At 42.1% G+C, this 24,034-nt stretch overlaps 1 protein-coding gene across 2 annotated transcripts in view; it reads left to right on the top strand.

Annotated features, from left to right (window-relative positions):
- The window catches only part of NOX4 (NADPH oxidase 4), a 172,568-nt gene extending 148,816 nt beyond the window's left edge, over positions 1-23,752 (top strand). Inside the window, exons 14-18 of one of the 2 annotated variants that reach the window (XM_074981473.1) lie at positions 3,395-3,514; positions 8,457-8,565; positions 9,766-9,834; positions 11,635-11,735; positions 23,172-23,752. In XM_074981473.1, the coding sequence (XP_074837574.1) occupies positions 3,395-3,514; positions 8,457-8,565; positions 9,766-9,834; positions 11,635-11,735; positions 23,172-23,292 (520 nt within the window). In that variant the 3' untranslated portion in view covers positions 23,293-23,752. The remainder of the gene's footprint in view (positions 1-3,394; positions 3,515-8,456; positions 8,566-9,765; positions 9,835-11,634; positions 11,736-23,171) is intronic. The other variant, XM_074981479.1, reaches the window with a different exon arrangement.
- The last annotated feature ends 282 nt before the right edge of the window (positions 23,753-24,034 follow it).

The following is a 24,034-nucleotide window of genomic DNA, read 5'->3' as shown; positions in this document are numbered from 1 at the left end:
AGTCAAGTTTGGTGCATTCTGAACAAAGGGCTAGAGCAGGTACGTTTTGGTAGGAAAGATGGGTATGAGTGATTTGGCTTTGGGTCCACATAACATAATGTAGAGGCAGGAGCCCCAGATTGGGGTCCAGGGTCAATAATTCCTAGCCTGGGGTTACAAAGGAGTGTAGAAGTTGAAGCCCTAGGTTAACAACTGCAAGTTCTGCTAACTCATGTTCTATTAACCTTGGGTCTACACTGCAGTCTAGATATTTTTTAAAGGTCTCTGGTTCGAATCTCAGGATGATTAACTGCAGTCCAGCTATTTACAGTCCCACTGCTATGTTATTTAGGTAGCAAATGCTACTTAAGCATTTCTGTTAAATGGCTGTGCAGTGTTGCAATGATCTGTTAAGCTGCTACTGTTTTCCACTCGAGAAGGTGTATCGGTTCAGTAATGAGTAAAATTGTGCATTTTATGGTTTCTATATCAATTTTGCATACTTTTTAAGTAACTAGAGAAGAATGTTGTAACATATTTTATTAAAAGATAGAAACAAAGTCCTGTTTTTACAAGATGCGTGTATACAGCATGCTAAATTTCTTTCTCAGCCTAACAATGAAGTTACATGCCTATCTTTCTACCTAATCTGTTTTTGTGCCATGCTCATTACTATGTTGTTTGGGGAGCCGATATTGACTAGCACTAGGATTACTTAAAGATATTTAAGAAGTCAGTAATAGAATCAATAATGTAATAGCTTCAAGACTTTCAGAAAGGAACCTAGCCAGGTTACAGAAAGATCAGTAGCTAATTTGAAGAAATTCAAGTAGGTATAAAGGAGAGGTTGGCAGTACTGCTGGTATTGTTATACTTTTATTTTTGCAATGACAAAATCAATATAGTCCGAGGTCTGTATAATAGGTATGATACAATATGACAAGTGAAACACTAAACATTATAAATGATGAATTCTGGGGTAAGGAGAGATATTATAGAACTTTACTAAAAATGAGTAAGTTAAACATTTAATATGTTCATTTCATTTTGCATTTAAAGTTGTGTGGATTAAATCAATCAAACCTCAGAGTAGTAGTTGTCATGGTATGTTTTTGTATTAAGGGTCCCTTCATAAGTGATTATTAAAGGGTTAATAAATGGTTAATAGCTGCTATAAGCATGTCAGAGATCTACACAGAGACAGCCATATGCACTTTGCTAGAAGAAGTTCTAGATATTTACAGCCCCTGGTTATAGACTACCTGTTGATTTTGGAGATTTAATAACAATAACAGTTGATGAGCCATTTATTATAATAGCTAGGAATTACATACTAGCACTTGATAAACTATTTTTCAGTGGGACCTCAATTTAAAGTCTGACCAATCTGAGGTAGAATATTTTTTTCTGGGACAAATGAGGTAATCTGTTTTCCTAAATAATTGCCCTGTGCACAGTATATTTAGCTGAATAAACTGACGCTGTCCATGTACAATATTCTGAGACTATAATGGCTCATGTCTCCAAAACATTTGCACTGTGAGACCATCAAAATGGTGTTGTTTTATGTTCACTTTGCACAAGTGTCAATAGCTACACCAAGTGTAGACCCATCAAAAACCAAAGCCCTACTCTTTTTTTTTGTGTTAGTCCATCTATTCTGATACTCACTACTTCTGGCTAGTTTGGTTTCTCCAGTATGAGTCAAAAACTGCATCAGATCCGTACACTATTAATAAAAAGATAACCTTGATTTATGTGAAACTGTTCAACACATTTTTAGAGTTGTCTATAATTCTTCTAATGACCGAAGAGGCATTTTCAAACTTAACAAAGAGTGTTAGAGGTAAGATTTTAAAAAATGCCCAAATCCCATTTCAGCAGTGATTTATGGGCATAGGAGCCCATGTTGCAATGACTTTCAAATAGACCTAGCTTCTCAGTGCTTCAGAGACTTTTGGAAATGGGACTTAAGCTCCTAATCCCATAGCACTTTCGAAAATGCTAGCCTCAGTGCAGGTTTTCTATTGCAATCCCTTTATTATGTTTTTAAAAATTGAAATGCTTGGGCAGGGTGGGCAAAAATGCAGCCTGTGGGTCAGATCTGGAGTGCCAGGACCCACTGGGCTGCTAATGTCCCGCAGCCCAATGGGGCGCTTTGGCAGGCTGCCTGCCATGGCCCCACACTTGTTCAAAGCAGTCAACTGCTGGGGCAGGCCTGTCTCTGCATGCACACCCTTTGTGTGGAGGGGAGTAGTGCTTCTCCACGCATTGCCCCTGCCTCCAGCACCATCCTCACGGCTGCCATTAGCCAGAAAATGGCCAATGGGAGCTTCAAGGTAGTGTTTACAGTCTCTGGCAACACACAAAGACCTGCTGTTCTACCACGGGACGCACAGAGACATACTTACTCCAGCAGCTGGCCACTTTGGGCAGTGTGGAACCACCATGATCTGCAGGCAGCCAGCCAGCCTGCCTGCCTGCTGCTCTGCCAGCTGGGAGTCACCTACTGTACGTTTCTCCTGGTCAGAGTCTGCACCTGGCACCCCCACCCTCCGCCCCAGGTCACAAGCCTCTCCAGCACCCAAACTGCCTCCCAGACTCTGCACATCTCCTTGCGCCCACCCCCTTGGTTCAGGTGCCAAATCCCAATCCCTCCTGCACTCAACGCCCCCCACAACCCAGCACCCTTTCCTGTACCCAACTCCCCACTCCAAGTAACAACTCCTTCCTGTAATCAAACTTCCTCCCAGTCTGTGCACCTCCTCCTGTAGGCAGCCTGTGGCTGGGAGCTTTCAGTCAAGCTGCCTGCCAGCCACGGCCCCACATACTGCTCAGAGTGGCCAGCTGCTCAGGTAATTGTGTCTCTGTGCACCCCTTGTGGGGAGGGAGACAGCGGGTCTCTGCTCACTGCCAGTGCTCAAAAGCACCACCCCTACAGCTCCCATTGGCTGGTTTCCAGCCAGTGGAAATAGTGAAGATGATGCTTGGGGCAGAGCCAGTGCACAGAGAACCCGCTATCGGGGGTGTCCCTGCAGAGACACACTTGTCCCAGCAGCCAGCTGCTTTGGGTGTCCTAAGGAGTCTTGGAAAGCAGGCAGCCTGCCCGAGCGTCCTGTTGAGCTGAACCCAGAGAGTTATGGGGGGGCCAGATCTGGCTCGCGGGTCATATTGTGCCCATGCCTGCTCCAGAGATTTGGTATTCCTAGTTTATTTTTTCCAGTCTTGACTTAGGTTCCTTTCTACAGCCTCTACCACATGCACTTTCCCAGGAAAGGCTTCCTTCTGCTGACTCCCAAAAAGAATATTTAGCTTAAGTAGGTTTTGTGGATGTTTTAAATCCATTGCACTCCTTTACTGTGTAGCATTATATTTTAATGCATTTTTGAAAAAAGCATTTCTGCTTTTTCTGCAGGGTATATATTGATGGTCCTTTTGGAAGTCCCTCTGAAGAATCCTTGAATTACGAGGTTAGCGTCTGTGTGGCTGGAGGCATTGGAGTAACTCCATTTGCATCAATACTCAACACACTACTGTACGTGAGCCTAACCCATTTATAGCCATTTTCCACAGTTACTTCAGTGTTGCATATTGTAAATCCCCATGTGCATAGTTTCTATTATCTAATACCGTTCTCCAGTGGAAGGAACAACAGGGAGGGGGATTGAGGTCTCCCACTGAAAATCGTAGATTCATTGGGGTGGAAGAGATCTCAGGAGGTCATTGAGTCCAACCCCCTGCTGAAAGGAAGACTAATTCCAACTAAATTGTCCCAGCCAAGGCTTTGTCAAGCCAGGACTTAAAAACCTCTAGGGAGTGAGGTTCTGCCATCTTACTAGGTAACCCATTTCAGAGTTTCACCACCTTCCTACTAAAGTAATTTTCCTAATATCCAAACCAGACCTCCCCCACTGCAACTTGAGAGCATTGCTCCTCATTCTGTCATCTGTCACCACTGAGAACAGCCTCTCTCCATCCTGTTTGGAAACCTCCTTCAAGTAGTTGAAGGCTGCTGTCAAATCTCCCCTCGCTTTTATAAATAACTAAATAAGCCCAAATCCCTCTGCATTTGCTCATAAATCATGTGTTCCAGCCCTCTAATCATTTTTGTTGCTCTCTGCTGGACTGTCTCCAGTGTGTCCACATACTTTCTGTAATGGGAGCCCAGAAGTGGACACAGTACCCCAGATGCAGCCTCACCAGTTCCAAATAAAGGTGAATAATCACTTCCCTATATCGCCTTGCAGTGCTCCTACTAATGCAACCCAGTGTGCTGTTAGCCTTCCTGGATACAAGGGCACACTTTGGCTCATATTCAACTTCTCATCCACTCATCTGCAGGTCCTTTTCTGCAGAATTGCTGCTTAGCCAGTTGGTTCCAGGCTTTAGCAGTGCTTGGGATTCCTCCGTCCTAAGTGCAGGACTCCGCACTTGTCCTTGTTGATCCTAACAACAAGTCAATCCCCTCATACAGGTCATTGATAAAACAGTTGAATAATACCATCCCCAGAACTAGCCTTTGGGGTACTACGCTTGGTACCAGCTGCCAACCAGACATGGTGCTGTTGAGCACTACCCATTGAGCCTGATGACCTAGCCAGATTTTTCTACACCTTACAGTCCATTTCTCCAATCCATACATCTTTAACTTGCTGGCAAGGGATGCTGTGGGAGATCGCACCAAAAGCTTTGCTCAAGTCAAGGTATATTACATCCACTGCCTTTCCCCATCTCCACAAAGCCAGTTACCTCATCATAGAAGGCAGTCAGGTTGGTCAGGCATGGGATGTCCTTGGTGAATCCATGTTGACTATTTGTAATCACTTTCCTCTTCTCCAAGTGCTTCATACAGATTCCTTGAGAATCCCCTCCATGATTTTTTTCCGGAGACTGAAGCAAGGCTGACCAGTCTGTTGTACCCCAGATTCTCCTTCCCTTTGTTAAAGATGAGTCCTCTTCCAGTTGCCAGGGACCTCCCACGATTACCATCAGTCAACTCTCTCAGCAACCTTGGATGCATGTGATCCAGCTCCATTGGATTTGTGTATGTCCAGCCTTCTAAATAGTTCTTAACCTGTTCTTTCTCTGCTAAGGGTTGCCCACCTCCTTCCCAAACTGTGCTGCCTACTGCAGCACTTTGGGAGCTGACCTTGTCCATGAAGACAGAGGCAAAAGAAACATTGAGTACTTCAGCTTTTTCCACATCATCTGTCACTAGGTTAGCTCCCTCATTTGGCCTTCCTGATTACACCCCTTCATGCTCAAGCAATATATTTATACTGTTGCCTAGTCATCTGTCTAAGTTTCCACTTCTCGTATGCATCCTTTTTGAGTTTAAGATCATCACCGATTTCTCTGCTAAAATGCCAAATCCCATGCTGGCTGTTCATGAATCTGAAAATGCAGTGCTCAAGAGTGCTGTAGGTAGCACAGTGCTGCCTAGTGACCTTACAGACAGTTACCCATCCAGCCACCAGTGAAAATGGAGTCTGAGCTCTGCCTAGTCCATGGGGATGTTTGTTTGCAATCCCGGCCCTTCAGTTGGTAAACTCCCCACTGTATTAGGGCGGGCTTGGGACAAAGATAACAGGGGTTCTGAAAGTCAGGACTGAGGCACGTTTTCCTCATTGGGGAAGCTTGAGCACGGGACTAAACTAAGTGACCTCTCAGGCTCTTGAGATTTCGAAAGGAAAGCATCGTTTTCTAAAGCGCATTTTCATTTCCACCAAAGGCTGGAGTCCAGATGCCTCTCCTGACCATTTCTTTCAGGCTGGATCATCCCTGACAGTGATGAGCAGACACATCACATATAACTATGGGCCAGCAGTAGGTAATGAGACAGCTGCCCCCATCAGTATGTTTTTAGAGGCAGTGAGAGGCTTGTGTAGTCATTGCCACAGCAGCTCAGTGTCCTATGAATGTTCTTAAAATCAGATAAATCAGACACTTCCAAACACTGCATACCATAGCTCAGCCTTACAGTGAACCAGTCTTGAACTGCAGTGTGGTACAATAGTAACAGCAAGGTATGTTTTGCTGTTAATATTCAAGGACATCAGCAACACAGGACATAAGTCTATTGGGTGGATTTGCTGTTGTTTATGCCCCTTCATAGAAATTGTGCTTGGCAGGAATGATAATGGCACCTGTGGTATGCAAACTCAAGGGCATAGGAAGGCAAAGCCCTTGTGGTTAAGGACTTGCAGCTTTGGAAGATACTGGGGTATCTTTCAGGACTAGGATGCAGTGCTTTGTTTTCTGTTTCCTTTTATTTATTTTGATATTGTCTTTGCAGCTGGGATCTTCCAGCTTTTCTCTAACTCTCTCACATATCTAATAAATGATGCCTATTTATTATAAATCATTTTTGTTTTTTAAGGAAAGTCAAAAGCTTTTTTGCATAAGTATGTAGAAATTAACGATTAATTACAAGTAGTAATAGTCTGTGGCATACGTATAGGTGATGTGGCCTGTCATAGACAGATCATGAGCTGCGTAATGATAATTCAGATTTATTGCATGCCACAGCCTATTGTAGGTGGAGCTAAGGATGCGTGTTTAACATGCTTTTCACTTACGATTTAGGCCACAGGATGCTGCAAATCAACCTTCATTTAGGCTGCTTCATTTCTAATGTTTGCTCAATTCAAAAGTCAGTTTATGAAAGCTGGTCCCCATCTTCTATGTCTTTCAATTTGTTTATTCTGAGAGACATTTATTTGCTTTTATCATTTCCGAATACTGCTCTGAAGTAAATGGCTACAGCTGATTGTTTCCATAATGTACATATGATACATTATTGGTGATCTCATGCCATATGGTCAGACCATTACCTTTGTTCTGGTTTCTCCCAGCACAGGTGACATGCAGAATAGGGAGAAATACAGCATTGTATTTGCAGCAGGTGGTGCCAGGATATTAGAGAAGCTGCTCTCCCAATACAGACTCTCCAGGCTTGAATACCCGTATAGCTAGCACCTTTCTGCTCCATCCTGTGTATCATGGAGCATTTGTCCCATGGCAGCTCTCTGCAGGCCTGCAATGGAGGGATTTGATGTGTGGAAAAGGACAGTGGCATGTTTATTGGGTCTATCAGTTATACAGCTGAATTAGCAAACCATTATCATTAATGTTAATGCATTAGCTGTGTCCAGTCAGATGCGCAGAGGGGAAGGCACTAGATCATCAGCCTGCACCAGGACCTCCTACATGTCAGGCAGTAGCTGCAGGGGATCTAGCTAAGGGGAGGTGGAAAGCAGCAAGCAGTGAGGGAAGAAGGGCGAACGGGGCGGGACTTGGAAGAAGAGGTGCGTGCGGCAATGAGGTGGGCAGAGTCCAGTTGTCTGCAGTTGAACAGTTGGCACCCCTAATGTCGGTATGTGGGACCATAGTGGTTAAAACAAAAAGCAGTCAAGTTGCACTTTAACGACTAGCAAAATAGTTTATTAGGTGAGCTTTCGTGGGACAGACCCACTTCTTCAGACCACAGTGGTTACTGTAACTCGTGTTGTGCAGTAAGAGCTGTGGAGCAGTTGTGCCGTTGTCCCATAACCAACCCCTTGGAAGTGGCATTTTGCCTAATACACGAAGATAATGCCGAGCTTGGAAATCCTTAATGCACCTGTGATGGTCTTCAATTTTAAGCTCCCGCTGCTAACTTACAGGTCAATAAGACACAATAACATAAAGCTAGCCTTGGCTGATCCGAGTTAAAAATCGCACGGACTTTTTTTTTTAAATCTGTTAACCAGTAGATTTTATTTCATGTTTGTTTTCTAGCTGAGTTTGTTGCGATTGTCCCTCTGTCCCTCAGCTCAGGTGGTGTCTTCTTCTCCTTTAGGAAATATGGCACAAGTGTCATGTTTTCTAAACCAAATGCCAGAATGCTATGAACGTGCTTTATCCATTGAAGATCTTTGGGGACAATGCCTTTGTCTAGCACAATGGGACTCTAACCTTTTTTATGCCTCTGCACTCTCATAATAGAAATGCAAAGTGAGAATTGAAATCGTCTGATGCTTGCATGCACCTAATTGCCAAATATGCCCCCAACTTTGCTCTGGAGTTCTGCTGAGTGAAGTTTGCATTCTTCAGCATCACCTCCTCTGGGAAGAAGCAAGTCTGTGGAATTACTCTGCCGTTTAATTGCAATGAGGAATGTACACTGTATATTTGAAATGTAGAGGCAGCTTTGCTTTTAGATAACGTGCATCTTGCTCATGATGTATGAAATCATATGAGCACCCAGCGTGCAGTATATGCTGTTCAGCTATAAAGGCAGTATCTGTGAAGCATGTTGTTCTGTGATATAAGTTCAGTATTTAAGTCCATCATTTTAGACTGATTTGGGCATTTCAGTGTGATAGTGGAAAACTCTCTTCACGTAATGGAAATGGAAATTAACATTTGCACATTGAATATAAAGCCTCTTACTTCATGTTAATTAATCTCCCAAATATATCATTTTCATTTTAAAGGGATGACTGGCAATGCTACAAGCTCAGAAGACTTTACTTTATTTGGGTGTGCAGGGAAATCCAGTCCTTTCTCTGGTTTGCAGATTTGCTGTGTATGCTGCATAACAAGGTATAAGGGGATGATTACACAGGGTTGGTTTTAAAGGGATGCTGACAATAAATACATGCATGTTTGAATATTTAGATTAGGAGCAACACTGTTTCCTTTAAACATGAGTAGAAAAGAATGGGATTCAGAGGACCTGATAAAGTTGTGTGGCTGGACAACAAAATGGCAGATAAAATTTGTTGTTGATGTACGTGGAAGGACTGGATCAGAGTCATGTGCGACAAAATAGTGAACTAAATCCTGCCCCCCACGCCTCCACCCCTGCAGTCAGTGCCATTTTTGCCATTGCCTGCTGCTAAATCAAGATTTTATCACTTTTTATTATTATTAGTATTATTATTATAAAATATGTGAAAATATTGGGACAGGTCCTGAAATCAGAGTTTATGTGATCCTTAAGTGACACTCAGTCCATTGCATTGTCAAGAAGATTCTAAGGTGTCTAGGTTCATTTGAAGAGAATTGAAAGTCCAGAATATTTGGCGAGCAGACTGAGGGAGGGTAGAGTGGCTGTGGAAGCTGAAAGTCATCTCCAATTCTGAAAACAGAGATTGGGTGGACTCTTAAACTATTCTTAATTCTTTTTAAAAGAATGTGTGCGCATACGTGGGATATAAGGAAGCTTCTGCGTGAAAGGAAGATATGTACATGTGTCGTTTTCATTAAAGTGCCTGCTGTATCTGTTGTGGTGATCGAGCTTAATCAGGGTACTGGACAAGAGTAACTGCGTGCTTGTATCAGAAGAGGAGTATTAATTCACATGGGCTACATCTACACTAGCCCAAAATTTGAAATGGCCATGCAAATGGCCATTTCAAAGTTTACTAATGAAACACTGAAATACATATTCAGCACCTCATTAGAATGCCGGCAGCTGCAGCACTTCAAAATTGATGCGGCTCGCCACAGCACAGCTCGTCCAGACGGGCCTCCTTTTCGAAAGGACCCTGACAACTTCAAAATCCCCTTATTCCTATCTGCTGTTAGGAGTAAGGGGATTTTGAAATTGCCGGGGTCCTTTTGAAAAGGAGCCCCATCTGGACAAGCTGCATCAGTCCCATGGCTGCTGGCATTCTAATGAGGAGCTGAATGTGGTATTTCAGCGCTTCATTAGTAAATTTTGAAATGGCTATTTGCATGGCCATTTTGAAGTTTTGGGCTAGTGTAGACACAGCTATGATGTTTTTCTGATCTTCCCAGCTTTGGCAGGAAAACCGCCCAGACTACATAAACATCCAGCTGTACCTGAGTCAAACAGATGGGATTCAGGTACGTGGCTAACTGCTGTTTGTAAACCTCACTAGACTTTGTGGTGGTAGACAACACAAACTGCCATTTAAGCAGAACATCGAATGTTGCAGATGGTGTAAGCAGGGAATAAGGCCTATTCTCAGGAGGACTTTATCACACGGTCAGCCCTGTAGCACTAGAAAACTGAAGTCTGGTAGCAGTCAGCTGATTATCAATGAGCAGAGATTCATATCTCCCTCTTTTAGGAAAGCGGTTCTTCCACGCCAGGCCACAGACTAGACAGTTGGCAAGGCTTTATGGGAAACTTGCATCATTCCTGGACTGAGGATCAGGCTGGAATAATTCTAGCCCCAGATTTTTGAAGGGCAAACACATTGTGAGAAATAGGCTATTTTTAAAAATCCCCATTGGTTTCTTTTTGTTATGGTTTTGTCTCAAGTGTCTAAAGAATTAAAACTTTTTAAAGTATGCAGCCAGAAAATGTCCTGAACTGTGCTTTATCAGATGCTGCAGCGTGCCAGTGTCAAGAGCTGAATTTATTTCCCACTGGTGGGAACTTGGCGTGTGGTGATCTGGGTGTTAGCATTTTATATGCACTTTGCACGAACACACAGAAGGAGAGGCCTCATTCTCCACACTTGAAATCAATGTGAGCTTTGGCTTTAGCTTTGTTTAGCACAGGATCAAATCTTATATTACTGTAAAAGGTGAAAGGCCACTTAGAATATTTACTCTTAAATTGTGTGCCCAGTAGCTACATAATTTGCATTAAAACTCTTTTTCTATGGCAGTTTGATAGAAAAAGTGGTAGCAAGTCTAGAACTGTGTTTGAATAGTTACTCCAGATATCTCAAGAGAGCACTGGATGCATTTCTCCATTGTGCTAATGTGTGCTGTTTTGACAAAATCCAAAGTGAGTGCTGCCAATCCAGAATAGTGTCATGTTTTTCTCACTCTGCACTTGTGTAAATGAGTGACCCACGATGCAGTAAAGCAGATAATCAAGCCTCCCCCCCGCCGCACCTCCTCCCCCTTTTTTTTCAGAAATTCACTTTCACCAATGGCAAACTGGTTCAAGCTTACCATGTACTTTCGTATTAATATAATAGACAGTTTAGATCATTCAATTATGGGGTTAACATGGAGAATTGGATCTGATATAATACTTCTCCAGCCACATGTTACATTATATTAGGAGAGTAAAACAAGTAATGGTAGTGTGATGCAATGGAAACAGATTTTATTGCATAAAGACAGCTGGGGTTTTGGGGAGCTAGAATTGTTAGAGGAATACTGGGCTTACTCTAAGGACTCAGCTTTGGAACCTGATGCTGTTGAGCCTGTTCAAAGCAGTTGGTAACTCATTGTCTCAAGATTTCCCTTGTCGTTTTCTCAGCCCTGGTTAATTTAGGTATTACCTGTCCCAACAGTAGGTAAAAATACATCAAACAGAAATGTGATTTTCCTGTATGGACAGTGTCCTTTTAAGGGTAGCAGTGAAAGCAGATTAAGGAGTGAGTAATGAGACTGTAACTATAACCCTCTGTATTAATTGGAAAATTGGTTTAAAAAGTAATGTGGAGACTAATAAGCAGCTATGTAAGAAACAGCAGAGAGCTGCTATTCGAAAGGCAAGGAGCCAAGGTACTGATGCATAGAAATGGCTGCAATTTAAGTCACACAGTTTGATACTTAGTTCATTTTTTACACTTGAACCATTTGGGAAGCCAGGGCATGTACAAAACCAATAGGGAAGCTCTGAGTGATGTGTAAGTATTTACCAAACCACACAGTGACTGGATTTATTGTTTCTCACAGAAAATAGTTGGTGAAAAATATCACGTCCTGAACTCAAGGCTTTTGATTGGACGGCCTCATTGGAAGCTCCTTTTTGATGAAATAGCCAAGTGTAACAGACAGTAAGTACCAATCATGATGGGTTTTGCCACAGTTTGAGGGATGGGGATTGTATATGTTTAATAAACAGCTACATTTATATGGAAATGACTTTGGGGCTTATTTTCTCATGTAACATTCAAGCTACTGATGTTGATGTTATCTAATGTGTTGCCTCTGGGAGATGCTCTGTAAAATAAAACCTTTCAGTTTCAGCAATCATGGCAGTTCATCTTCTCCTGCAACTAAACTGCTCAGTGGCCAGGCAATAAAAGTCGTTTTTCTGTGTCTCTGCACAGGGACTGAACATGTTTTAATCCTTTGCTGTAATCAATATCTTCTTTGTAACATATGCCAGTTTTATAGTGAAGGAAGTAACTGATGTTTTCTGCAGTTATTGTTACATTTTGCAGTTTGAACGATAGAAATGGAACAGTAAGACACTGTCGGTGTCCTGCTGTGTTATGACTTTTTTCAGAAAATATGTTTTCTTGGCCGGGGGCGGGGGAGCAGGCATTGGCATCCGAGTGCTACTAACTGTTTGTTGAGAGCTGACTCTGTAATCAGTGTTGTACTAGGCAAAGCTTACAGTCTCAACAAGGCAGATGTAGAATAAGTGAGACACACTCCAAATTATGGACTCACCTCTTCTGGATTTAATTTGACCCAGTTGTTTAACCACGGTGCCAATGAGACTGGTTTCTGAGGATTAACTCCTGAGAAGGACTGAGTCACAGCACATCTTACTGATCTCAGTGTGAGCGTTTGGTATGTGATATCTCTCAGGGTCAGGACCTAAGGTGTAATCTGTAGAGTGTGGCGCTAATCTTGCTATTCAGCTGGAGTAGCAAAGTGCTTAGCACACTCCTTTTCAGGGGTTTAGTGTAATGCAAACAAGTATATATTAATACTGCCACTCAGTGTTGTGCAGAAGGAAGGCAGGAGTTGGGGTGTAGGTAGAGGTGTGTACTCTCTGTGCAGCATGCAGAACAATTCTGCAGGGGCTTATCTCTGTGCAGTCCGGCTCTTTAGGGTCACAGAGAGATAGGGACATGGCAAGGGAGATGGGGAACCACATGAGAGGTGGATCTACTGCTAGGTTCATTCTATAATCACATCCTCCTGCATAGTTTGGGGAATCTTAATCCTTTCGGTGTCATTTCTTTCTTTCTTTCTTTGTCTTTTATCCATTCTCTATTTAAAAGACCAAAAGAATGGAAACTTTCTTCATTTATCTTGGGAGATTCACACTAGTCTGAATGCCTATCACTTTCAAGAAATTTTTTCGGATTTTTCCTTTCTACATTTTCTTTCATCACTCCTGGTAGGACTTCCAAGTACTCCTTTCTCTTCCATCATTGTAAGTCTACAATGACTATTGTGTACTAGCTCAGTAAAGCTTCTATATTATTGGCTGTGTACATCTTTTACTTTATTGGTAGACTCGTACGTCCTTCTTCAGTCCATACCACCCCTCTGCTAAAGTCTACTGGTCTGTTCTGTAAGACCACCAAACTCTCAACACTTCAATTGTGTGCTCTGTGCAGGTAAAGACAAAAAAGTCCCATTAACTTTCATAGAACTACCAGCTGCAAACTCAGTACTACAGTCTTTCTATTTCAGTTTTCAGGTCTCCTGACTTTTTTTTAGCTTCTTCTTCTACTTCTTCCCATTTGTCAATAAGTCCTTCTGAATAGCCCTGGTGTAATAGTCACACCATTAAATAAAGCAAGACAAAGAGCACTTCTTTTAGCCAAACAAGTTTGGTATTAGCATTCAGGATCTTGGACATGTTTAAAAGACACATGGTTGGTGTGTAGTCCTGGTTTGGTGACGCCTAGAGAGACAGAAAGAGAGAACATGTTAGATAAATACCTATCAGGGATAGTCTAGATAATATTTAGTTTAGGCCTGCCTCGGTGCAAGGGACTAGACTAGATGACTTCTTGAGATTTCTTCCAGTCTGTTCTGTCACTATGGCTACTAAACAGCCTATAGAAACAAACATGCAGCTGGGGTGCTCTCCTCAGTTCATCCATTTCATTGGTTTTGGTTGCTTGACTCACAGATGGGGAAGGCTCAAATATCTGAGCCCTGCCAGAACTTAATAGTTCTCTGCACCGTTAACAGATTAATTTAATCCAGCATCACGTTCATAGCCTTTCAGACAAACTATGAGGAACAAAAGTGCACCATCTACTGTTGATATTTTATACCACATCTACAGTCCCATGTATTTGCATTGGAACAATTTGTAGCATATATTTTGAATCCTGTGTTCAGGACTCTCATGTAATCTACATGGGGAAAGGGTGTTACCCTTTTCTGTGGTTCTTTTAGCACCAGGATGAAAATGTGCTATTTACTTCTGAGACATTATTATAGTTTTTTAATTTTGCAGGGTTTAGATGATCAGATAAAAGATAAAAGAAACAAAGATGTAGGGAGAGAGGATATGTAAAGATAAGGCACGTTTTCTCCATGTTGTGGAAGAGAATCATCTATAAGGAATGAACTACATGGTTTAAAATCAGAAAATCGCAAGTCCTGATTCTGGCCCTTATTATCTTGCCAGTCACTCCACCTCTCCCTCTCCTTTATGTAAAATGGGAATGATTGTGCTTATTTTCCTGCATACCTTATGAGAGTGTTGTGTGGGCTGATGAATGAACATTTGCAGGATAATTTGAAAATATAAAGCACTATAGAAGTACTAAAATTTACTATGAATGATGGTGTCTAGTGATTAGGAACAGACTTATTTGAGACTTAAGAGCTCTCAATTCAATTTCTGGCTGAACTACAGACTTCCTGAGTGGCTCCGGGCAAATCACTTAACCTCTCTTTAACTCAGTTTTCTGTTGTAAAATGCTCCCTACACAAGGATCATAGAATTCTAGGTCTGGAAGGGACCTCAGGAGGTCATCTACTTCATCCCCCTTCCTAAATCAGGATCAACCCCGTCTAAATCATCCCAGCCATGAATATGTGAAGCTGTGACTTAAAAACCTCTAGGGACAGAGATTCCACCACCTCTCTCAGTAATGCATTCCAGTGCTTCACTACCCTCCTGGTGAAATAGTTTTTCCTAATATCCAACCTACACCGCTATCTCTGAAACTCCAGACCATTGCTCCTTGTTCTGTCATCTATAACCGTTGAGAACAGTCTCTCTCCTTCCTCTTTAGAGCCACCTTTCAGAAAGTTGAAGACTGCTATCAGATTACCCCTCCCTCTTCTCTTCTGCAAACTAAATAAGCCCAAAATCTCTCAGCCTCTCCTCATAGGTCATATGCTCCAGACCCCTTTTTGTTGCCCTCTGCTGAACCCTTTCCAATGCATCCACATCCTTTCTATACTAGGGAGCCCCAGAACTGGACACAGTATTCCAGATGAGGCCTCACCAGAGCCGAGTAGAGGGGATTACTGACTTCTCTAGATTTGCTGGAAATGCTTCTCCTAATGCACCCCAGTATTCCATTAGGCCTCTTAGCTACAAGGGCACACTGTTGACTCATATCGAGCGTCTCATCCACTGTAATCCCCAGGTCCTTTTCTGCTGCACTGTTGCTTAGCCAGTCAGTCCCCAGCATGTAACAGTGCTTGGGATTCTTCTGTCACAAGTACAAGACTCTGCATTTGTCCTTGATGAACCACATCAAATTTCTTTTGTCTCAATCCTCCAATTTATTTAGGCCACTCTGGACCCTATGCCTACCCTCCAATGTATCTACCTGACCTCTGACCTTAGTGTCATCTGCAGATTTGCTGAGGGTGCAATCCATCCCCTCATCCAGGTCATTAATAAAGATGTTGAACAGTACTGGCCCTAGAATTGATCCTTGGGGCACTCTGCTTGAAACCGACTGCCAAGCAGATGGAGATGTTGTCAGGGTAAAAATCTGTTAATGATTGTGAGGGGCTGAGATACTGTGGAGATTAAGGTCATGTAAGTACCTAGAATAAGAGTGATTCTATATGAGTTTTACTCAACAATTCACTATATTTAATTAAAGTATTAAATAAATATTTAATAACATTAAGACTTTGAATTAAATGCATAATAAAAAAAATTCAGATTCAGAGCTTACCTGCTCTTCTCGGCTGTGTCTACACGTGCACGCTACTTCGAAGTAGCGGCACTAACTTCGAAATAGCACCCGTCGCGGCTACACGCATCAGGCGCTATTTCGAAGTTAACTTCGACGTTAGGCGGCGAGACGTCGAAGTCGCTAACCTCATGAGGGGATCGGAATAGCGCCCTACTTCGACATTCAACGTCGAAGTAGGGACCGTGTAGACAATCCGCGTCCTGCAACGTCGAAATTGTGGGGTCCTCCATGGCAGCCATCAGCTGGGGGGTTGAGAGATGCTGTCTCTCCAGCCTGTGCGGGGCTCTATGGTCACCGTGGGCAGCAGCCTTTAGCCCAGGGCTTCTGGCTGCTGCTGCTGCAGCGGGGGATTCATGCTGCATGCACAGGGTCTGCAACTCGTTGTCGGCTCTGTGTATCTTGTGCTGTTTAGTGCAAGTGTGTCTGGGAGGGGCCCTTTAAGGGAGCGGCTGGCTGTTGAGTCCGCCCTGTGACCCTGTCTGCAGCTGCGCCTGGCACCCTTATTTCGATGTGTGCTACTGTGGCGTGTAGACGTTCCCTCGCAGCGCCTATTTCGATGTGGTGCTGCGCAACGTCGATGTTGAACATCAACGTTGCTGGCCCTGGAGGACGTGTAGACGTTATTCATCGAAATAGCCTATTTCGATGTCACCACATCGAAATAGGCTACTTCGATGTAGGCTTCACGTGTAGACGTAGCCCTCCTCTACAGGAGCACAAGCTATCCAGTTTTTAGAAGTGTGTGGCACCAACAGATCCTTGCAAGACAGTAGCCAGTAATTGGTTCAGCCCATTTGAACATCAGGCTGCTGATTTTGTTCCCCTTGTGAATGAAGTGACACTGCACCATTATGGCATCCACTGTAAATATATAACAGCAGGAGGGGGTTGCTGAGTGTGTAGGAAAGGTTATAAACCCTATCAGCTCAAGTAATTAAAATGGTATTGTAATTCATATTCAACCAGTCATTTTGGTTGCCCATGCAACTATATTTGTGACATTTCCTGACTTTTGCAATGCTAGTGTTTGCTTCTCTTAATTGCATAAAATCAGTTGCTGTCCATTATTTAGAGTAGTTATGGATTTAGCTGACTAATTTTAGATATCTAAATTTAAAAGTGTGGGACAAAGACTTTTATATGATAAATTTTCTTCTTTCAAAGGCACAGGTTTCCATAATTTTGTCAATACTCAGAGATTATACTTTTTTTTTTCCTCGTCTGGCAACACAGACTTTCTTCAATGCAACACAGACTTCCCTTCAGTGCAGTTTAGGGGATGAGACAGTTAACTGGGATGTGAACATAACAAAACATTAGAATAGATTGTATGTGCCAGCCAACTGCCGTTGTCATTCTCTGCTATATACATAGGCCTCAATTTTTAAAAGAGGCCACTGATTTTGGGTGCCTCAGTTTTTGAATATTTGAAACTGAAATTCCTAGAACAAAACTGCTATTGAGGGTTAGCTCAGTGGTTTGAGCATTGGCCTACTAAACCCAGGCTTGTGAGGTCAGTCCCTGAGGGGGTTTTTTGTGATCTGGGGCAAGTAAATTAAAAAAAATAATCAGGGATGGTGCTTGGTGCTGCTGTGAGGACAAGGGACTGGACTTGATGATCTCTTAAGGTCCCTTCCAGTTCTGTGAGATAGGTACTTCTCCATATATAACAGGAGTTTACACTGCCCTAAGACTTGAGTAAGGACTCTAGGACCTGGATTTGACCCAACTGTAGTAACGTCCTGCTAACAATGATGTGCCTTTTGAATAAAGAGTTCATAGTATGGACACCGGGTTACTGGTAGCATTCATGTCATCTGTCAGAATGTTTCCTTGGAGCTGCTGTGATGTACGCTAGTAGCACGGATAAATGGTAAGGAGCATTACTGTGCATTGTAGAGCTTTAATTAACAAATGCTTAGTAAGAATCTCCATCTCTTCAGATGTTTCTAAAAAGTTGGGAAGTTCCCATTTCAGCCATCCCTTTTTACTTTTAAAGAGTCATAGAATCATAGAACTATACGGTTGGAAGGGACCTCAAGAAGTCAGCCAGTGCAGCCCTCTGTACTGGGGCATGACCAAATAAACCTAGGTTTGTCAAACCTGTTCTTAAAAACCTTCAGTGATGGGAATGCCTACATCTCCTTTGCTGCATATTAAGCCCCTTACTGCTTTTCCTAACTTCAGTGGACATGGAGAACGATTGATCCCTTTCTTCTTTGTAAGAGCTCAGAATATATTTGGAGACTGTTATCAGGCTCCCCTCAGTCTTCTTTTTTGAAGACTAAACATGCCAGTGCTTTTAACCTTTCTTCATAGGTCAGATCTTCTAATAGTTTTCTTATTTGTGTTGCTGTCTTATGGATTCTCCCCACTTTTCTACATCTCTCTTGAATTGTGGTGCTTAGATTTGGACACCGAACTCCAGCTGAGATCTCAGCAGTGCTGCATAGAGTGAGACTTCTTTACATATTGCATTCCTGTCAGTACACCCCAGACTTATATTAACTTTTTTTGCACCTGTATCACATTGTTGACTCATATTCAAATTTTGATCTGCTGTACCCTCCAGATCCTTTTCAGTATTATTAACACCTTGCCAGTTATTCCCCGTTTTGTATTTGTGCATTTGATTTTTCCTTGCTATGTGGATATTTTGCATTGGTCTTTACTGAATTTATTTTGTTGAATTCAGACAAATTCTCCTGATTGTCCAGGTCATTTGAAATTCTATTGCTGTCCTCCAAAGTTCTTGCAGCCTTACCAGCCAAAGATCATCTGCAAATTGTATAAGTGTACTCTGTAGTATATTGTCCAAGTCATTAATGAAAATATTGAAAACGGGTTGAATCTCTTTAGTCCGGCACTCTCTCATATAGCAACATCTGTAATCCGTCGTGGTTTTAGTTAGCCAGACGAACATTTACCATGGATGTAGCCAAGTTTTCAGTGGTCCCATAAAGTATGTTTACAGCCACCAGTCCTGGCTTTCAATGTTCTGTACTGTTATTTAGCTGTAATCTACACCAAATATATTCTAAGAACCCAGTAAGCAGTGGAAGTGTTGGTAATGCTGCTAGACAATATGACCTCCTGTGAGCCAGCAAATTATCTTGTACAACATTGGTCTGGTTCCAAGGTACTAGACTAGATGGTTCAACCTGTAATACCAAACTCAGGACTCACATCCTCTACAGAACTCCACTAAATATGTCCTCTCAGTTTGACAGCAAGCCACTGATAAGCACTCTGAATAGGTCTTTCAGTCAATTGTGTATCCACTTTATAATCATTTCATCTAGACTCTATTGCTCTAATTTGTGTAAGAGTGTCACGTGGGACTATGTCAAAAGCCTAATTAAAATCAAGATATATCACAGCTACTGCTTCCTCCAAGCCACTCAGCCAGTAAGCCTCTCAAAACTTAAGCTGATTTGGCACAATTTGTTCTTGACAGTTCCTTGCTGAATATTTTTATAACCTTATTGTTCAGTAGGTGCTTGCAGATTGATAGTTTATCATGTTGTTGTAGTTTTTTTCCAAAATCAAAGGTAGGCTGGCTGGTATATAATTTCCTAAATCCTTTGTTCCCCTTCTAAAAATGGATACTAAGTTTTCGCTTCACTAGTCTTCTTGAATCTCAGTTATCTTCCATGAGAGGATGAAAGTCAGTTGCGAACTGTTCTCAGATTGTTTCAGCTTGTTCCTTGAATTTCATAAGATGAATTTCATCAGGCCCTGCTGACTTAGCTAAATATTCTTTATCCTTTTCCTTACCAATTTCATAATATTATTTTTATAATTTATTGTAAGAATTTGCCTCTATAGAATACGAGTCTAAAAATTCCAGTTGGATAAAAAAATGAATATTTTCAAATGTTCCTAATATTGGTCACCCAAATCCATATTTAAATGTCTTAATGACTTCCATGATTTTGGACACGCTGGATTCATAGTCCCATTCTAGTTATACTCATATCCCCTCTTTTTTTCCCCTCCAAATGGTGCCTAGGGATTAAATCACATAGGACTGGATTTTCAGAATTGAAAAGTAGCTACAGATCAAATATCCCTGATGTAAATTACCAAAACAAACAAACAACAACAACAACAAAAACCAGTCACACTAACCCCAACATATATTGAAAGAACATTAAGATTTCTTGGGTGAGCACTCAAAAGTGAGGAAATGTCACAGATAAGTTTCCATGCACATCCTTTACTCTGTTCCTCTGTACGTGTTTTCAGTTTTCAGAGCAGGATGAGAATCTGGAGCATATTCAGCAGTACATTCTGATGGAGTTCCTCCCATGATTCAGAGGTGCCACAAACCCAATTTAATTGTTATTAGTTGAAGACAAGACACTAAGATAACTTATTTATTTATCTGTTGTGACTGGAGTGATGCAAAAGAGCTGGAGTATATCAGTGAATCCAGCTTCATGATTTTGGCCACAGATAGAGGGCCCTATTCTGTCTTTGGGTGCTCACAAGACTCTGACATGCATAGAGGGAGGGCAGAATTCGTGTCTAAATACTTAAATTGAGAACATTGTAGCAATAGAGACATTCTGTTACTGCTAGGAGTAATGCATAATCTGGTGGTAGTGCTTCCTTTTAATTAGAGTATTGAATCCTAATAGACTTGGATTGTGAGCTCAGAGTGGCATAAACAAGATGTTACGCTAATGAAGTCATTGAAGCAACACACTTTGTAACAATGACGGTGAGGGTAATGAATCTGTGGAACACATTACCAATGAGAGTGATGGAATCTTCATCCCTTGATATCTTCAGTTCAGGCCCATACCTTTTTGGAAGATGTGCTGTGATCAATACAGAGATAACCAGGTGATATTCTGATGGCTGCACCTGATGTACGTGAAGTCAGATTAAATGAAATAATGGTCCTTTCTGTCCTTAAAATATATGGCATCAGTGTATTCCAGGTAGAAGTGCTGAAGGAACCAACCAGGGGATGTGCGCAGCTTGACCTGCTGCTCACAAACAGGGAAGAACTAATAGGAGAAATAGAAGTGGGTGGCAGCCTGGGCTGCAGTGATCATGAGATGGTAGATTTCAGGATTCTGACAAAAGGAAGAAATGTGAGCAGTAAAATACAGATCCTTGATTTCAGAAGACCAGACTTAACTCGCTGAGGGAACTGATGGAAAAGATCCCCAGAGAAGCTAATATGAAGGTGAAAGGAGTTCAGGAGAAATGGCAGAATTTTAAAGTCTTACTGAAAACACAGGAACAAACCATCCTGATCTGCATTAAGAAAAGCAAATGTGGCAGGCAAGCAGCTTGGCTTACTAGGGAAGTTTTTGGTGAGCTGAAACTCAAAAAGGGTGCACATAAGAAGTGGAAATTTGGACAGATGACTAAGGACAAGTATAAATATATGGCTGGAGAATACAAGAGAGTAATCAGGAAAGCCAAAGCACAATTGGAACTGCAGCTAGCAAGCAATATGAAGGGCAACAAGAAGGGTTTCTACAGGCATGTTAACAAAAAGAGGGTTATCAGGGAGGGTGTGGGGCTGTTACTGGATGAGGGAGGTAACCTGGGAGAGGCTGAAGTACTCAGTGCTTTTTCTGCCTTAGTCTTCATGGACAAGGTCAGCTCCTATACTATGGCATTAGACCATGCAGTATTGAAAGCAAGTGGGCAGCCCTTGGAGGGGAAAGAACAGGTTAAAAGCTATTTAAAAAAGCTAGGTGCACACAAATCCATGGATCCAGATTTAATGCATCCAAGGATACTGAGGGAGCTGGCAGATATCATTGCAAAACCTTTGGCCATAATTTTTGAAAACTTGTGGATATTGGGAGAGGTCCCGGATGATGGGAAAAAGGCAAATATAGTGCCTATCTTTAAAAAAGAAAAGAAAGACAATCCAGAGTACTATAGACCGGTCAGTCTTACCTCAGTCCCTGGAAAAATCATGGAGGGGATCCTCAAGGAATCCATTTTGAAGCACTTTGAAGTGGGGAAGGTGATCAAGAGTAGTCAACATAGACTCACCAAGGGCAAGTTGTGTCTGACCAATCTGATTAGCTTCTATGTTGAGGTCACTGGCTCTGTGGACATGGGAAAGTTAATGGATGTGGTATACCTTGGCTTCAGCAAAGATTTTGATAGTCTTCCACAACTCTTCTGGCCCATAAATTAAGGAAGTATTGATTTCATATGCGGATTGTAAGATAGATGGAAAGCTGGCTGGATGGTCAGGCCAAACAGGAAGTGATCAATGGCTCAATATCTGAATGGCAGTCGGTTTCAAGTGGTGTGTCCCAAGGATCGGTACTAGGGACAGTATTGTTTCCTTATTAATGACCTGGATGAGGGGATGGATTGCACCTGAGAAAATTTGCAGATGACACTAAGATAGGGGGTCAGGTAGATACAGTGGAGGGTAGGGATAGGGTCCAGAGTGACCTAGATCAATTGGAGGGTTGAGCCAAAAAAAATCTGATGAGGTTCAACAAGGACAAGTGCGGAGTCCTGCACTTGGGACAGAAGGATCCCAAGCATTGTTACAGGCTGGGTGCTGACTGGCTGAGTAGCAGTGCAGCAGCAAAGGATCTGGGGATTACAGTGGATGAGAGGCTGGATATGAGTCAACCGTGTGGCCAAGAAGGCTAACGGCATATTGAGGTGCATTAGCAGAAGCATTTCCAGCAGATCTAGAGACATTATTTTTCCTCTTTATTCAGCACAGGTAAGGCCTCATCTGAAGTATTGCATCTGGTTCTGGGCCCCCTCAGTATAGAAGAGATGTGGATGCATTGGAGCAGGTCTAGTGGAAGGCAACAAAAGTGATTAGGGATCTGGAGCACATGACCTATGAGGAGAGGCTGAGGGACTTGGGCTTATTTAGTTTGCAGAAGAGAAGGCGGAGGGGCGGCGATTTGACAGCAGCTTTCAACTTCCTGAAAGGAGGTTCTGAAAGGGATAGAGAGAGGCTATTCTCAGGGGATGGATGGCATAACAAAGCAGTGGTCTGAAAGTACAGAGGGAGAGGTGTGAGTTGAATATTAGGAAAACCTATTTCACCAGGAGGGTGGTGAAGCACTGGAGTGCTTTACCAAGAGAGCTGGTGGAGTCTCCATCCCTAGAAGTTTTTAAGTCCTGGCTTGACAAAGTCCTGACTCGGATGATTTAGTTAGGGTTGATCCTGCTTTAGGCAAGGGACTGGGTTAGATGCTTTCCTCAGGTTCCTTCCAGCCCTAGGGTTCTATGATTCTAATTTCGTGGCAAGAGAAATTAGAATTTGTCTCTGTGTGCCTTTAGACATGACTCACAATTTATCTGACTTGGTGACTCGCTTTTCATTCTTGATAGGAAAACCGTTGGCGTTTTCTGTTGTGGACCAAATGAAATCTCCAAGGTACTCCACAAATTGAGCAACAGCAACAACTCCTATGGGACAAGGTTTGAATACAATAAAGAATCCTTCAGCTAAAAAGCTATCAAACTTACAGGACTCTAAGGAAGAAAGAAGTGCAATTATTTTTGTAACACTTAAGCATCACAGCTGTGTGTTAAGCAGACACAATGTACCAAAGAGTACAAGTTTTTTTATTTATGAATATTTAAAACTCTGAAATAGGGAGACTACAGCAGAGTACAAAGCCTTGTTGAATGTTTATGCTCAAAGCCAAAAGGGCTCAGAATATTTGTTTTAACGGTGGGGATGTGTCATTTATCAGTGTGTAAATTACCGATGTTTTTAAAAAAAGTGAAAAGCACAGTTGTTTTTATATCTGTTTCAAGAACAATCTATGAAACATCTGAAATTTCTCCACTTCATTTTGGTAATCTCAATTGTCTGAGACTGGGGCTGCTTAAATGAACACCAGATTGATCAGAATTAAAAGTGCTTTGGAAAACAGACTGTTTATTTGAACACCAGTGAAATTGCTTTGAAATGGAAAAAACTCCAGGCAAAAATATTAAATGATTTAAATTAAATATTGCAGATTGGGATTCTCAAAGTAAAATATTAGTTTATTTTTCCTAGCCTGCCTCCATACCAGGAACTGTCAGGTAGGGGTATAGTTGGAGAGCTCTCTCTGGTCTATGAGGAAGTAAGTGCAACCCTTTGAAGTACCTAGGCCAAATACTATGGTGATATAAGTCTCAGGTGAGGTGTAAGTTGGCCCATGGGGATACTTGGTAAACTAGTGTAACTTGTCCCAGTTTGA

The sequence above is a fragment of the Carettochelys insculpta genome, chromosome 1 (assembly GCF_033958435.1).
Source record: "Carettochelys insculpta isolate YL-2023 chromosome 1, ASM3395843v1, whole genome shotgun sequence".
Taxonomy (NCBI): domain Eukaryota; kingdom Metazoa; phylum Chordata; order Testudines; family Carettochelyidae; genus Carettochelys; species Carettochelys insculpta.
Note: the sequence above shows the minus strand (reverse complement) of the source record. Positions and strands in the feature narration are given on the sequence as shown.